This window comes from Ceratina calcarata, unplaced genomic scaffold (assembly GCF_001652005.2).
Source record: "Ceratina calcarata isolate Rehan_Ccalc_2016 unplaced genomic scaffold, ASM165200v1 scaffold428.2, whole genome shotgun sequence".
Classification (NCBI taxonomy): domain Eukaryota; kingdom Metazoa; phylum Arthropoda; class Insecta; order Hymenoptera; family Apidae; genus Ceratina; species Ceratina calcarata.
In genome coordinates this window covers 719,209-735,881 of record NW_017166501.1, presented here as the reverse complement: position 1 = coordinate 735,881, position 16,673 = coordinate 719,209, and the positions used below count along the sequence as shown (strand labels likewise).

General features: G+C 42.2%; 2 protein-coding genes across 4 annotated transcripts; both read right to left on the bottom strand.

The window, feature by feature from the left end:
- Positions 1-10: 10 nt before the first annotated feature.
- LOC108626780 (uncharacterized) lies at positions 11-7,880 on the bottom strand. Of its 2 annotated transcripts, none has more exons than XM_018027649.2 (5): positions 7,040-7,880; positions 1,937-2,258; positions 1,052-1,285; positions 653-888; positions 11-592 (listed from the first exon to the last, which is right to left on the bottom strand). In XM_018027649.2, the coding sequence occupies exons 1-5, from the start codon at positions 7,047-7,049 to the stop codon at positions 363-365; spliced, it is 1,032 nt and encodes a 343-aa protein (XP_017883138.1). In that variant the 5' UTR covers positions 7,050-7,880; the 3' UTR covers positions 11-362. The 2 variants fall into 2 exon arrangements, with proteins under 2 accessions (XP_017883138.1, XP_026670854.1); XM_026815053.1 differs by lacking the exon at positions 7,040-7,880 and adding an exon at positions 3,974-5,054.
- Positions 5,157-10,964, bottom strand: LOC108626778 (uncharacterized). Of its 2 annotated transcripts, none has more exons than XM_018027645.2 (4): positions 10,777-10,964; positions 10,022-10,123; positions 9,725-9,922; positions 5,157-9,646 (listed from the first exon to the last, which is right to left on the bottom strand). In XM_018027645.2, the coding sequence occupies exons 2-4, from the start codon at positions 10,115-10,117 to the stop codon at positions 7,949-7,951; spliced, it is 1,992 nt and encodes a 663-aa protein (XP_017883134.1). In that variant the 5' UTR covers positions 10,118-10,123; positions 10,777-10,964; the 3' UTR covers positions 5,157-7,948. The 2 variants fall into 2 exon arrangements, with proteins under 2 accessions (XP_017883134.1, XP_026670853.1); XM_026815052.1 differs by lacking the exon at positions 10,777-10,964 and adding an exon at positions 10,686-10,758.
- Positions 10,965-16,673: the final 5,709 nt, after the last annotated feature.

Sequence of the window (16,673 nt, the reverse complement as noted above, 5' to 3'; positions counted from 1 at the left end):
CCGACGCCAATTTCGAGTCGATTCGTTTATTGACGGGCAAATATACATACATACCATACGTACACAGTGCTTTCGCTGTTATCATGTGTTACGTTTGTATTTACAATTCGACAAGTATAAAATACATTAAAAATCTCTTATCTCCGCAGGTACTAAGGAATTAGATTAAGCACGTTAATTCTTATTATCTAAATTGAGCTTCGATATCTTACAAATAAAAACCTAGCATCCAGTTAATCGTTTAAAGCAATGGGGAATACTTCACTGATTGTCGAATCATTGAGCGTGAAACTACCTACACCGTTACCCTTTCGACGAAATACTGCGGCTCTCTCTTTTGATTACGCGCGACTATTTTTAACTCAAAAGTTGATGCGATACTTGAATATGTTAACGTAAGACTTCTTCACGCCGTAACACCAGAACGCTAAGTACGGGAAGTTCTCCGTTAAATAAATTGCTAATCGCATTTGTCCATTGAAATACGCTCTGAAGAACTTGGACCACCAACGCTTCGGCCGTAGCAAGTATTTGTGGGTCATCAGCTGAACGTTCAATAATAATCGAGCGTGCCACGACATCCTCGACGGATCTGAAAACAACGTTTCTCCCTCGCAAATTTTATTTTTATTATTCCACTTTTATGGCTTACCTATTTTTAAGGAGTGATTGTTGTTCGTGGCGATTGACGAGGCGAAGATTAAAGTGAATTCGACGAACGCGTTCGGATCCAAGAAAGGATTCACGGGCCAGAGTGATTCTATTACAGTGCGACTCATCTCGTTGAAATCTTCATCGGAATTCGCGAGCAAAGGCAGGAAGACCTCGTCCAGAATCCGTCTGCACAGACCTCTCGTCACTTCGACGCTTCCGCTACAAATGTTGTATCTGAAATACGCGTCCATAGAGAATAATTGATTCTGTCAAAGTATTGTGAAATTTTTATCTGCTCGAGAAAAACGTATTCGTTCAATAAGTTCTATTGAATATAAATGAGTTTTATGATAACGATAAAACGAAATGGGAGAGGAAATTCATTTGGAGTACGAACTTGTCTTCCATCCCCAGCATGCTGCCGACGACTCGCCAGAGATGAATCAGTCCCTCGAGTTCCTCGGAACTGTTGTTCACCCCGAGGTAGTCGCCGCCCAGGATGGTGAAACCTATGAATCCAAATTGAGCCAATGCCATATCCAGTTGCGTGACTCTGCTCAGTCCAGCTTCCCAACTTCTGCGAAACGCTACGCAGTGCTTTTTCCGCACGATTTTCAGCGACTCCAGAAATCTTTTGGAAAACATCGAAGCGAATGGATTTAAAATTAGCATTTCACTTTTTATATTCATCTCTAATTTACATCTGCATTCAACATTCTCCATCGATCTCTAATTAATTTCAAACAAGTTTCACGGAAGAAATAATTGGGTAAAATTCTTGTCTCAGTGGGTCTGTCATGAGAATGCAGATTAGTCGAAGTTGATAGAACGTTCGCGGCACACGTGTCGGCCGTGGCATTTCGGATTTTCTCAGACGCAAGATTATTCGTCTACCGCTGTGTATATTCGGCGAGATAAATCGATTAAAATACCGGCAGTGCACGCGGCCGACGATTTGTTGAATGCCAATGAACGAGGTGACGCGACTCCATCGACCCTCCTCGACGGTTTATTTTCGTCGCTGCTAGGACAATTTCGAATCTGCGTGTAAAACCTGGCTTGAATCAGTCGATAAACGACGACCAACAGGTGTTCAACTATTAATAGCGATAGGCGACTAGAATAAGCTCTTATATCTAAAGGAGACACGATATTTTTAAACTGTTTCACGTTGACAACGAATGAATAAGTGACCGAAAGAGAAATAGGAGACGTAGATATTTATGGTGAATAAATCTAAAAGAGGAGCTCGTATTTAATTCGTTTTTCCACATTTACTAACCCGTTCTTCAATCCAGTATCTTTTCCATACCAGACCCAAGTGTGTAAGATAGTCGACACGTATCTGTGAAACGCGGCACAGGGCGTGCCACTTTGTCTGGTGAACACTAAGACGTCCTTCATCGATGGTACAGCAAACAGGGACAACAATCCACTGAGTTTGGCAATCATCATGGTGAAAGTGTTGTTATAAAACATCTGCTGGCCAAGATGAAATTTTTCCTCGTCGTAAAACGATGGCAATTCGGGTCGCAGCCACTCGAAATCCATGGTAGCGTTCGCTCCGTCTTTGAGCAGCGTTCGAAATTTCGACTCGACGACATCTGAGGTGGAAAATCAAATATTTCACTGTCCGAATAAATCTTCTCTTGATAAATTCTTTAATTCAACGAATCGTGAGACGGCGGACGAATGTAGTGATTTATTATTCGTGGCTAGACTTATGGTCTTCGCCTAAATTTTTAAGCATGCGAGCTAGCTATCGTTTTACAGAAGTTGTCACGATCCCTCGATTTTGTAAAACAAGCTCACGCACGTGGCACGCACGCTCGTGTGGGTGATCTTATGATTCGATACGCCGGAATTCATTTGGTATTCAGAGCCATCGAAAGTGGGTACATCTGTGCACTGGACGCGACGGGAATAAAAAGATAATAATGAGACGTAATCGAATACAATGTGCTTGCACGTGTTAACTCTGTTACCAAATTAATCAAAAAATGTTACATCATCCGGAAACGGTCTCTTCGATTCGTAGAACGCTCACTTCGAATTAACTAACAATTGTATTAAAACAATTATAAAACTGGTATAATTAAATAAATTACTGAATCTAATAAATACATGAATACATACAACGCATGAATATTAAATGTTTAGAAACAAATGTTCAGAATGATTCAATAGATTGAAACCTACTTCCGCATGACAATTCTTAACAAAGAAGCTATTATAAGAGATTGCGAAACTTCGAACGCATCATAATTAGCACTACGTTATTTGATCTAGCTTGAAAATCTCATTGATAGTAATTTACTGTTCAGTTCGTGGGTGGCATTCTTTTTTTATTTGTCATATAATTTAATCACATCCATTGCGACTCATGCGCCGTCCATACAAATATTCTAAATAATAATTTCATTTATTTTCTACACGCGTTGTAGAAAGTTAGATCATAGTGATTATGCCACGAGATAGTTGCGCAAAAGGATTACTTTCTCTACGTCTCTTCGGATTATATTTCTCGATTTGACGTATGTAGTATCGATCGAATAAATTTATCAGTTTTTGTGAAGCACATGCGATGCACCGAAGGCACGCAACTGTGAAAAGTAAGTCGAGGCCGTAGGTTTCTATTCGCACTTTCATTAAGTGCTGCATGCTTAGAACCTGTGCAACTCGATCCGTCGAGAAATGTGCGAGGTGCTAAACGATGCTCAAGGATAACAGCCACTTATGCTAACTGTATGAATTGAATTTTTCACTCTACGAGATTTACTGCGATTCTTCGATTTTATTGTTAACATACAATTTCAGATATCTGAAGCGTCGAAACAATAAACACTTATGCAATCTTCTTTTATAATATATACGCGTGCGATCGTGTCCTTCACGGGATTGGGAGAGGCACCCACGCCTGACGACTTTTCACTTCTTTGTTCGGAATGTGGAATCGTCGTTCGTTCGAAATAACGCGTTTCTTGCAGCGATAAAATGACGAACTGATAATAATTAGACTGCGAATTTTTATATAGAAACTTTTATGCCATTAATTAAAGAGTTTCATTTATTAGTTGAAGAATTACAATATTCACTTTTCTCTAGATATTCATTTTTCTTAGAAACGCATAAAATCCACGGTCTAATAATATTTTTCGCATCGAACGCGAAGCTGAAACAGTTTCCTACTTTCGTTCGAGTCTTCCTAAAATGATTCCTCCAATAATAAATGTGAAGTTTGGCACGGAAACTGAGTCTGGCCTACAGAGGAAAGAGGCCGTGTAATGGGTGCACTGCACTTCTCGAAAAAGACACTGACCTGCCAAATCCGTTTGTTTTCCTCTGTTCTCGGCATCCTCCGCGATCGTTCTCCTCATTTTCGTCGAGGGAAATAACGGTACTGAGCTCTCTCACTCGAAACGCATCTATCACACAGTGCACTGCACTATAAACTGTCCGCGTTCAACAGCAAATGTCACGTTGCAGCCTGACTTGGCGAGAACTCGCCGACCTCGGATCGCGAGCGATAAAATGGACCAATTTATCGTCACGCGTTACATGTCTTTTGTAAATAGTCACGTCTTCATCGGACGATCGCGCTGGCTGCATGCATTGCAAAGGAATGAAAGGAACAAGTTTCTATCGAACATGTTAGGAGAAAGGTGAGTCCTCCTACCTTTCGCTCGTTCCTTCCTTCCCCTCGCTGTGCACCAGCCGCACGTGAATGCGTGTGTCGAACATCTTCGGATCGAATGGAAAGGAATTTTGAAATTCTACCGATCAGATTCGTGCGGTTCGACTCGAAAACTTGGATAATCCAGCACAAGTTCAGGTACAGAGGTTCAAGTATTCGAATTTAAATGCTCGCATTGTAAATTGCTATCTCATTGAATCGGACTTGTGATTTTAATTCGACCGAGGTCTAGACAATGTGGAAAGTAATTCACTTTTACTTTTCTGTTCGTGTCCTATAGTAATGGCAGTGAAAGTGTCTACTATATTTTCGACATCCTTATTCGAGTTGCTTTATATGTGTCTCAAAATACGAACAAGTATAAATACATTGCTTTCTTTATTTTAATAATAGTTCATCAATAAATTAGCGTTTCGATATGTGATCGGCTCGTGAGTAATACTCATATACCACGAATATGCGTCATATTAAATACAGTAAGAAAAACTATTGATACTTAGTACATACATAAACATGTACACTTCGCGAATGAAAGATGATTTACGATGCGTCTTGTCGTCTCTAACTGCACTTGAACGAGAGATAAAGAATGAGCACAAACAATGCACGCGGATTGTAAGTTCAATGTTAAACACTGGAAAGTTGATGAGGGCACGAAGAAAGTTGAACGTGCAACGAGACGGTGATAACGACACTTATTTTTAATTCGAACGTGTATAAAATGTAAGAATCTCTACAGTCTGGAAGTACAGCCATAAATTTAAGAGATTCAGAGGTTTCAAAACAGGGTAAACGAACAACGACAGTCGAGCTTTGGAAAAACCATGTATTGTAGAATAATAATAGATTACATTGTTCATGGTAATAATGATATAATAAACCAAAATATACCTGATAATAATAATAATAATAATATAATCTAAAAAATAACACGAATACTGAATACATATTATTAACAATAATGAGAGGAGGGACTTTGGGGATGTGTGGCAAAAAAGGAAGGGGCCAAACCGCACAGAACTGCGATCGAATTAAAAGAAAAGAATGGAAAGCGAGAGGCAGTTGTAAATGATTAACATGATAAAATAAATAAGATAAATTTAACATCTCCGACGGTCTCCCAGTTTAAGCATTGAAGAAGAAGAAATTAACTAAACAGACCGTCGCAAAACGATTTTTAATCACGTTAAGATCCGCTCCTCTGTATTACGTATATGAAATCATCTGCTGTTCCTGAAATTGATCGAACGAAATAAAAAATAAGGGAACGATTGGGGAATGATCAATTTAAGACTTACTGCTAAAATAATTACGACAAATCGCTCGTTTTTGTTTAAAAAAAAAAAAGTAATACGCGCCGCGGCGCTGATTCATATAAAATTTAAATTTCTTTCTCTTTATCCTTTTGAAAAATAATAAAATAGATAATTTGAAACGCGTAGCGCCTTGCTTTCAGCACGCAACGTTTACATTATATAAAACAAGGAAAAAGCCTCTCGTGTATATATCGGTGTACATGCATATGCGTGGATTTTTTTTTATATATGTATAATATATAATTGTCTAGCGCACGCACAACGTGAAAACGTCCTACTTGCTTGTTAGCACGCGATAATTTTTTCCCTGTCGGAAGTTCCGTTCGCGGAACACGATGGAAGATCGAGGAAAAGCGAAAAGAAAAAAAAGAAAGATAAACAAAAATGACCGAGCACATTTTTCCACTCGAGAACCAGCTCGTATTAGGAATTATTTCCAGACATCTGGAAATCGTTAAATTGCACCCTGGTTTTGCGGATTGGTCCTTTCCCACCTGCTCTATGATTAAATTTAATAATGTTCACGAGCTGAGATCTTAGCCTTACTAAACGAAGCACCTCGAATATATTAAACAAAATAAAAAAAAGATACAGGCAGTCTGCCTGGAAACGTATAAAAGGAAAATAAATTGAGAGGACGACAAAGCGGGTACCGAGATTCACGCTGACGTTGCTTGCACTTCGTTTCCTTTTGGTTTCATTTAAAAAAAAAAACGAATCACGAGGTACATTAGTATGGGGTACTTTAAAATATCGAAGCGAGTAATTCGCAATTTACCGATTTGACGGACAAACGTTAAATAAATGGATAGCGAGACGACGTCGTTCCGCGTGGCAGCGATGCTTTGTATGTTTAAAATGCAAAACGGCACGTCGAATTTACAGAGGCCTCGTGGCTATTAAAAAGTAATGTGTCGATGATATTCGTGCACGCCTTGGAAGCTGAGTTTATTAATTGACCGTCCGATCTCTCAATCACACCAGACCATTGACCGTTCCTACACTTCTACGATACTCGCCCCGTGGCAAGTTAAAAGCGTGCGTCGAATCAACGAGAAAGAAGTTCTGGTCAATCAATAAATCGTCTTTTTATAATAATCGCCCCCGTAATGGAGGTTTGGCAGCCCTGTGTTTCTTCATTCGACTATCAAACTATGGCATACGTTAGAGACAATCAATGAACGTACTGAATCGACGCTTCGTTACTTCTCCTAATCTTAGAATGCAAAATTAATTAATCTCATCCTACGCGTGTGAGATCTTACGGTACGAGTATGAAAAATAAAGGAGGCGAAAGGTCCTCGTAAGGAAGCACTATCGCGTAGACGAGAACGCGCGTATCTGTTCAGCTACTCTCGAAAATCTAATTACTCACTAGAATCCATGATATTATTGTTATTGTGTACGGATTTTTTTGCATCCACACCGACACTAAAATTCGTCTAATTCCGTTGTAGATAAGTACACGACGACCAGTTCTCGACTCACTTCCCGTTTGAATTACATATGCGTTACTGAGATACCAGGCGTTGTTACTATCGGTCTTCCTCCTCTAATTGAAACTCGAAACTGTACTTGTATTCCAGACGTGCGCCTAGTCAAATCCAAAATCGAAAGCTCGCAATTGATTTTCGTGCAGCACCAGCGCGGGGAACGTCGATAACGCCTCTGTAGTTTCGTTGACGTAGCGTATCACTATTTTATGCAGTTTAATATCAGTTTGTTCTCACTCGTAGATTATCGATAGGCATTTACTGGTAATTGAATCACGTTCTTCACGAACGTGTATGCATACGCATGGGCTTCTTGTCGACACTTCGAACTTGTACGAACACGTGTTAACTTTATTGTTTATTATTTAATGCGTATCACTTTACTGAAAGATTCACTTTTCAGTGCGTCGATCCTGTCGAGATCCATCTTTAAAAGCTTCTTAAATCGTTAAGGCTGCGCATGTCCGCAGAATGTACTTAGGTATATTTTAAAACATCCGGTTTCACGTTTGAAAAAACTTCTTACTGTGATCCGTGTTGTCAAAAAATTATGCGAAGGAAGACGAATGGATTCGTCGAAAAATAAACGGTGGTCAGCAGAAAGCGCATTCTGATATTTTGGTACGATTACGGTAGTGGTGTGCATCGTGGTTTCGTGTCCCTCTCTTCGGCGTTCGTTTCTCAATTCTGATTCTTTTTATTTTTTATCAGTTAATGTCCTATCTATTTACAATGAATTCGTCGGTCGTTAGCTGAGCGCCAGCACTTGGTACCAACTACAAACTAGGATATCACGAGAGTACGGGACTAACTTCGGCCACGTCTTTGCAGTCTTGAATTGATAATTGAGCTAATTCGGTCGCGACCTCTTCCTGCGCGGTCGATTCCGTTTTCTTTAATATCGTGTACCCCTGCTGTGTATCTTCGTTCTCGCCGTTAATCTTAGCATTATTCTTAGCCTGTCCGTTCGTTTTTCTCTTGCCCGACGTCTCTTCGCCAGATACGCCCGGATGAATTTTGAACACGCTCTTGATGATGCTATTGACCGTCGTCTGAGAACGTTTCGGACTCTCATTCTTCTGGTCGTTAACGAATCTAATACGAATCGTTCTGTTGTTCTCTGTGTTCTCCTTCTGCTTGTTTCCTTTCACTACGACACCCTTTGACTTTGGATGTTTCTGATCGGACGAGTTCTGTCCATTAGGTACTTCCGAGTTTTTTACATCCTGCTGCTTCTCTTCTGGCGCAGGCGGCGTCTCTTCAGAATTCGCCGCTTCTCGTCCCGCGTTCGACGTAGATTCTAAACTATGAACAATATCATTTGATGTCCTAGATCCGTCAGAGATTTCACCATCGGAATCGTTACTTTTCTTAACTTCTTCGTCCAAATCCGTAACCTGCACGCATTTCGTTTCTTCGGGTGAACTTTTCTCGGTAGTGACTTTATTGGTCTCAGCGGATATGTGATTGTTCGCGTCCTGCCGATCGTTCGACGGTACCTCCCGCTGCAAGACTTTAACAGGACTCTTTGGTTTCGTGCCATTATCGGATGCAATCTTGTTCTGGCAGTTTATACACTGTAAGGAAGACTGTTTCGAATGGGTGGGCGAATTCACTTGTCTTTTGCTCGCGTTGTTCTTCTGCGCGACGCCCATGTGCGGTCTGCCTAACCGTAGGACGTTCATCGGCTTCTGATTCAATTCAACACCGTAAGACGACACCAGTTCATACTGAGGGACCGGTTGCACATGATTTAAATGTATTTGTTGTTGCTGTGGTTGCATTCTACGCATATCGATGTGCATCGCGTTGTCCATCCGTTGTTGATAAGTTATATAAGGTTGAAACGGTGGCGCCAAATTGGTGTTCATACCCGGATTCACGTTCGTGTTCGCGGCTGGTCCGTAATTAAGGGCAGCGTTAGGATGAACGTTCGAGTTTACATACTGCGGCACCATCTGCCTAGGTAACTGTTGGAACTGGTATTGGGGCGCTGGATACGCAGGGCAGTTTTGTTGCATGATATCCTGTGCCATATTGTCCCTACAAACTCTGGAACCGATCGGTGCCATCCGAGAAACGTTTCCTTGGTACTGCTGCGGTACCGACTGTCCCGACTGGTACATCTGATCGTTCTGCGTGATCATCGGATTTTGAGGTTGATGGTATCCTTCATAGTGCATACCCTCGTTGCTCATTCTACCGTACGCTACGCTCGAATGATACTGTGGCGGTTGCGAGGTGTAGTCCTGTTGCTGATGCTCTTGGTATTGAGGATACTGCGGAACAGGTGGCTGCGCGTCGATCCAAGTCTCCTGTTGCGGTGCAGACTGCTCCATGTCTCGCCTCGCTTGTACCGCGTTCCATACGTCTTTCAATTCCCCGGTAATGTCTCTGTCTTTCAGTATCGTGTACTGCCGCGTGAACACTATGCCTGCGTTCATCCTTTCCACGAAGTCTAGTAAAAGTTCTATTAAGCCGGCTTGTTTCTGTAACAAAAATACGGTCGTGCGAGATATTGCTTCTGTTATATGGGTTCAAATATAAGAATGTTGTACTATACGCACCTTTGGATCTCGAGCGTTTTTCCCGTTCACCCGAAGAACTTCGGGATTAGCCATCACAGCGAATACCACAGCCTCTGCTTTCGTACGTGGCGGTCTGACTCTCATTCCTCCGTAAAACTGTACAGGCAGAGTTGGTAACAACGGCTTGGCAATCTTTTCCCAAGATAAAACGTTTACGTAGCATGGAACGGCGGTACCCTGACGTAGCAAAAACAGTTTTCCTTACGTTGTAATTCGTATTATATCAAGATAAGATGACTTGTAATGAAGAAATACAATCTATATTAATGAATGTACCTGTATAAAGTCTTGGATGCACATATGAGGCTGAGGAGGGTTTTTAAAAAGACGAGCGCCGTTGCGCTTCATTCTAGTCGTGCCACTTTCTGTCATTTTTAACTGAAAATTAATTTATTTCGAGTAAATAAACGCTATGGGGTTTCGTGTACGTTTCTCAAAATTTCGTGTTTAAATATACACGTAAACGGAGATACTTGAAATCTGATAAACAAATACTATTACGAGTTCGTAAATACTATTTATTATTAACACTTCCACTCTAATTATTTAATAAAAAAAGAAAAACCTTCGGTGGATTGCTGTTAAAATGAACGAGAAGAAAGGGAGATATTAGAGGTTTTGAATATTCGTAACTGTGTCAGTTACGATGCGACTGTAAATAGGAGTAGTAGAAGGGGCGGTTGGAAATTCGTTGTAACAAATGTGGCGGAGTAAACGCGTCAAATTGTATGGCAAACAAACGTTTCACGAATTTCCCAAGCCGTGAGAGAACGAGGGGAAAAGTCTCTGAATCGCATGCCCCGCGTATCAATTCAACAGGAGCGGTTGAATACAGAAATCGAAAAATCTTCGCGATACCCCTCGAAGCATTTGATGCCCTATCGTTACTCGACCATCATAGATTGTCAATATAACCTTAAAAATCTGAAAGTTTACATACCGAATCTTTCAATAAACACAAACGGAACAGGTACTCAGTAATGCGACGCGTTACATAGGCAATGTATAGGTTTTCTGTTACGTAAACTCACCCCGCGATGATGTTTCACGCGTATAACCACTCAAACAAGCAGAGACACGATGCGACACATTATCGTACAGCTTCGGTGGAAAAGATCCATCGCTCCTTTTGTTTATTATTTTTCCGGAGTTTGCGCGATGAAAATTGACTTAAGGCGCTCCGGCTAACTTGTGTGGCAGTTTTAGCAACTAAATCGTCCAACATGGCCGAAAACGGAAGTCACGCTTGAGCATCAGTGTGAAGTGGTCTCACAGTTCCCTAGATATCATTTTTATTTCATAATCTTATTAATTGTTAATTTCTTTCCGGATAATCATCATTCATCATAAGTATTCATAGTTTCGTTTGGTACAATGGTATTTACGATACATTACATATTGCGAAGCTAAAATCGTACGATGTTCCATGTTTTTGAAGTAACAATTGAATTGTAATGTTTCTGCAAGTGCGCGGGACAAAATTATACAGCGTGACTTTCGCGGTTCAACAAAATACCGATTACATAAATATTAATGGCAACGTACAATGTTTCGCTTAGTGTTTGCACATTATTGTACTGTCCATCGATCGTGTGTCATTCAAGAATTCTGCTGGCTATGTATTTCCAGACGACAACTGCCTGTATGATTGCGCGCAATTTTTACCAGCCGCTTAGGTAAGTCCACATCCTTTTTCTGTCTGCACGACAACTTTTCTACTGCGTTTTTTATCTCAACTGCGATATACCGCAAACACGCCTTACGATGACACATCGTGTATCTCTTATTACTCTGATTATAACATGCCTTTATTTTTATCGGTTTCCTGCGCACCGAGTCGTGCTGCAATATTTGTTATAAAAATTTTTACGGAAATTATTCACGTCCATCCCGCATTATATTATTTTATATTTGCGTACTCTTACACTTTCATGTACAAAAATGCCGTTGGACAATTGTTTCTGTTTCCCCGTATAAAAATCATTCTAATTCTGTCAGCAAATTTTTATTTCACAATGAATCCAGAGAATATTATTATAATGAATTATAATCATCGCTATTATATTGGATCTGATGAAAAAAGTTGCCACTATCAAAAGAGCTATTATAATGAAGGTTTTTGTTAAATCGAACCCTTCAGCTCTGTAATAGCGAACCGTGAGTACTTGAGCTATTTTTACGCATCGGGGATAAGTGTCAAGGGACGACATTACTGATGGCATGATCATTATTTCAAATTAGTCGGCGCAATTAGTCGCACGATAATTAGGCGATCATTTCGAATAAGTTATCGGTGGTGTATTCGGACGAGCACGATCTCGCGGCGCCAGTTGCGGCCGGGTATACGTGGCGAGTATCGTGGGGTACCTGGATGGGGCCTCGTTGGGTCCACCGTATCATTATGACGCCTCGCAGGCAACTATCGATCCCGATCGATGATATTAATAGTCGCTAACTACAGTCTTCCACGCCGCTCGCGTTCTACGCTGTGTTTCGTCGGACGAACCAGCGTTTTTTCGCCTTCTAAGCACCATCAGTGCACTGAAATCGATTCACCCCGCCGGTTTTTTTCTCATTCGCTCGTGATAATCGAGTCGTAAATAAATTTACTACTGATAGAGGGAAAATACTTTTACTAAATCTCGAAGCAAGTTACACAATCTCGTAATCGTTCGAACAGCAGATGATAAGTGTATTGAATTTTGAACGGTGCATTCAATATGCAAAAACGTAGAAAATATTCCAAGCGAATACTATGACATTCCATTCATAAATATTTTACTTTACACAAAAATCACGAATTCTCCTATTGCTCGTTTATTGTTTACGAACTGCTTCTTCTGGAAATTCCAGGCACGATAATTCTTAAATGGTGTTGGCAATTTAAGTCTCAGCTGTTTTGTTATCTAATTTCATTGATCACCGTGATTACGTTCGGGTGTTGAGGACACGTTATCTATCGGTCCTGCACAAGTTTACAGATTTGTAGCTCGTTTTTGTATGCTGTTCATCAATTACTCGTTCTCCCTGGTGGGTACATTAATATGCTAGAAGCGACGACCTTGTTCTCAAATGATTTATCACGGATACTTTAATCCGAGGAGGAAAGCAACCGGTTTCCGTACAACGCGTTTTCATAAAGTCAATGCAAATCCCTTCGATCTTTCATTACCGATAATACCCGTTTATACAATTTATTCTTTGTTTATTTATCATATTTACTCGACTACCGTCCTATACAATTTTGTAACAAAAGATTTATTTGTCAATTAATTAATATTCAATGTTCGAGACAACAGATGCGAGAAGCCACCACCTGTGGCAAGCCCCGCGTCATCTCATCGATATCTCGAATCTGTATCAGTTTTAATTACGGCGCTCGGACCTCGTAAACAATTATCCTCGAAACGGCGGCCCCCGGGGCAGCCTACATGGGCCTCTTCCACCTATTTCGTTTTATCCTCTCGGAATCCATCCTCGCGAAGGTGCAAGGGAATCGTTCGGGTTCGAGGGGCCGCGTCTCGTGTAATTTTCATCGAGTGGGTGGATACCTATTATTTCGTATTACAGCCTCCTTACCGATCGTCCCGTGGAACCGCGACTTCGCGTTACGTTCGCACATCTTCCGCCTGTTAACACGCTTCCCGACACGCCGCGACTTTAATCTTTCACGCGGAGAACCGATCGTCTCAAGTGTTGTATCATGGGTCTCAAAATTCGAGGCTCGAAACCGAGAACCGATAACGTCACTCTCTCACGCCTCGTTTCTTTTTTTATTTTTCATATTTTTTGTGTCTCGTTAAATTTTTATTTATCGGGGAACATGTGCGACGGTACCAATTAGGAGAATGCATTTTTTTCATCATTTGCACGTCGAATCATCCCTTCGGTTTCATACGAGAATCCGAAAACGTTGAAATGATCGCGACGAGAATTCTCGTCAGGATTGGTTCGAGGCGTTAAGCGAGTTCGTCATCCAATAAGTAGAGCATAATCATGATAACGATCTCATCAAACGTAACGCAAACTCGAATCGTCTCCTCGAATCGGTTAAAACGAAGTCGAGTCGAAACAGGATTTTCAAGGTGTCATTGCATTTAATTCACACCTACGATAATTCGATCGCGTGTGCGATAAAACTGATCGAAAGATCCAGTCGTTACGATTCTACATGTAGAAAAGCGTGTTTTAAAAATGACCCGTCGGTATCCTCTGTCTAATCCAGTTGCTCGTGAAATTGGAGCGATGAGCACGTACGTAGCGTATAAGTTTAAAGCGTTGAAGTGGTCGCAGCTTGTTCTACTAGCCGTGAATCTGAACGGATTTCGCTGATGGTGGCGCGTCGAATGAAATCCAACGAGGAGCGGTGATAATAAAAATATGCTTCCCTGTCGGTGTCGAGCCACGCCGATCTCGTTTACATTGTTTATCGCGTTTCACGCGACGCACGCACGTCGTGGGCCCTCGAGGAGCACGATTAGGAACGAACGGTTCGGATAATATAATAACGAAAAAAAGCCAGGCAGATATAAAAATAAATAGTCGGGGAACGGAGAACCCGACGTGCCACACGCAGAGACCACGCGAGACGTGTTTATAGTAATGAGCCTTGTCGTTATTTGTCCAGCGAAAGGGATTTATCGAGATACCTCGTGAGATCTTGTTGCTCGATCTTCTTCGTCGTCGTCGTCGTCGTCCTGGTGTCGTCCTCCTCTTTCCACCTTCGACCCTTTCCCTCTCTCGCTCCGCGCCTCCTTATTTTCTCTTCGTCGCGTCGCTTTCTTTCCTCTCTGCCGCGATGGCCATTCAATTCTCCCCTGTTGCGGCTTTTCAAGCGATTCGCTCGTATGAAAGCTCCGTGTCGTAGCGAATATTACTCGAACTGAAAAATGTTCGCCTCCGACGGCTCTTCGCGAGGGTTTCGCGAGTCCGAGATGACGGAGTTTCATGGGGTTTTAAGTGCGAGGGAGATTCGTTGAAACGTCCGCGCTAATTAAAGTACTTTTTTATTGGCGCACCGGTGTTCTCTGAGTAATCGATACCTATTGTTAGTCTCTTGAATCGTCGTTTTAAGACGCAGACGATGGAACAGAGGGATCTGATTAAAAATTGTGCAGACAGAGAATCATCCCATTGTTACTCGGGTTCCGTTAGCTCATCCACGACAGCGATCACGCACGCCTCGCGTTTTCGCATTTTATGAATCCCCCTCGTTCTCCCCGGCGAGGCACACAAATCATCTGAATCGTCACGCATTAAGAGCGTATTACAGTGATTGGAAAGTGATAACCGTAATAACCAAGCCACGGAATACCCGGGCCCGGTGTACGTCGGACGGGGAGGCGTCGACCGATCAGGGAATCAGCTTTAAATCGCCGATAATTTCTTTCCCCGTCCTCGTCTGCCGGACGAGGGACGTGCCGTGGGTATCGAATGCCCACCAGGTACAACGGGTGATCGGCTCGTAAAACTTCGTGACAACCAAATTATGCGAATGCAAATTCCGTTTTTCCCTAACGAACTCCCGATTAACCGTGGAAATTTCATTTCATTTCACGAAGGAAACAGTCGTTCGGCTCTCCCTTGAACGTGTCTCCGGAACAATCGTCGTCTCATTTGGAATAGAGATGGTTTACGGTAGTGCGACGAACCTGAGGATTTTTGTCGGGACGCGAAGATGGGTTAACTTCCGCGTGCGCAGATACAAATCACCGGAATTGTCACACATTACGGGCGTATTACAGTGATTCGTCGGGAGATAGGGTTAATAACGTGGGGAACAAAGTACATGTGTATAGGGGGCAGGCGGCAAGGCGTCGACCGCGCAGAAAATCATCTTTAAACCGCCGATAATTTCTCGGTTCGTCGTTTTTTTCGTGCCTTCGGGGGGGCACGAGGTGTTCAACAGGGGGAGGGCGGGAGGGAACATGGTGGCGTAAGTATATCGCAGGCACGAGGGTCACGAGCGGGGCCCCGGCCACGGTGTGATCTTATTATACCGCAAAGCGATGATGACCGTGTTTAGGTGTTGGCTTGCCAGATTTAAGAATACACCGGCGGTGCACCTTCTCTCTGGCATCGACGATTATGGTAACGAGGCCTCTTTAGTCACGTTGACGTACACCTTATTCGCGCGTTCGCGTTCACGCTCGTTCCCCTGTTCCCGGTCTTATATGCCGGTTTAACGCGGCCGACCATTCTATGTACCGAACGACCGAGCAGAGTGGTTTTATCGGTGCCTCCTTATTGAAACTTTGTGGTTACCACGATGGCGGCTGCCTTGCCTCGGGATCTGTCAAAAAGCGTTAGACGCCCCATCGAACGGCACTACGATTCTCCGTTTCCATCCAACAGACTCCTATTTTGGTCCGAGATATCCGAACCATTTTTTAAGAGGTCTGGCAAATCATCTTCTAATCGTCAATTCGTTCGAAATCATTTCCTAATTTCTACTGACTGGTCTGAGATTGCATGTACAATTATAAGAAAAATAGGTAGTGAGTAGAAGTTGGGATATTTAGTGATGTTCGTATCTGCGTCGGTGGGAATTGTTAAAAAATAGGAAGGTGGTTTTTGGGAAAAGGGATTCGGTGGTATCGATTGAAATTTTCGTAGAGGATTCGAAACCGGTTATCGGAGAATGGATCGTGTGTCCGTTTGGGCGCGAGGATAAATTAAAAAAATTGATTCGCCCGGGAATCAGACTCGCGCGGCACAAAGGGGCATACTAGTGGCTTCGCGAAAACTGGGGAGCCTCGGTAATTATCGGTGCAACCAGACGTAGCCGAAGGAAAACATTGCACATTTAATTATCTTACCTGTTCGCGAAGCTCAATACGTGTATCCGTTCTTCGGTTTTCCAATTATTGATTCTTTCAATTAATGACGATGTAACACGATACATTTTACTATTTTATGATACAAACTT

What these genes read in the sequence shown, in the direction of transcription:
- LOC108626778 (XM_018027645.2), bottom strand. Translation starts at nt 10,117, where the DNA reads ATGACAGAAAGTGGCACGACTAGAATGAAGCGCAACGGCGCTCGTCTT. An exon ending in GCATCCAAGACTTTATACAG is followed by an intron (nt 9,923 to 10,021) that starts GTACATTCATTA and finishes TTGCTACGTCAG; the next exon opens with GGTACCGCCGTTCCATGCTA. An exon ending in AAAACGCTCGAGATCCAAAG is followed by an intron (nt 9,647 to 9,724) that starts GTGCGTATAGTA and finishes TTTTTGTTACAG; the next exon opens with AAACAAGCCGGCTTAATAGA.
- LOC108626780 (XM_026815053.1), bottom strand. Translation starts at nt 4,031, where the DNA reads ATGAGGAGAACGATCGCGGAGGATGCCGAGAACAGAGGAAAACAAACG. An exon ending in ATGCTGGGGATGGAAGACAA is followed by an intron (nt 889 to 1,051) that starts GTTCGTACTCCA and finishes CGCGTATTTCAG; the next exon opens with ATACAACATTTGTAGCGGAA. An exon ending in CAATCACTCCTTAAAAATAG is followed by an intron (nt 593 to 652) that starts GTAAGCCATAAA and finishes CGTTGTTTTCAG; the next exon opens with ATCCGTCGAGGATGTCGTGG.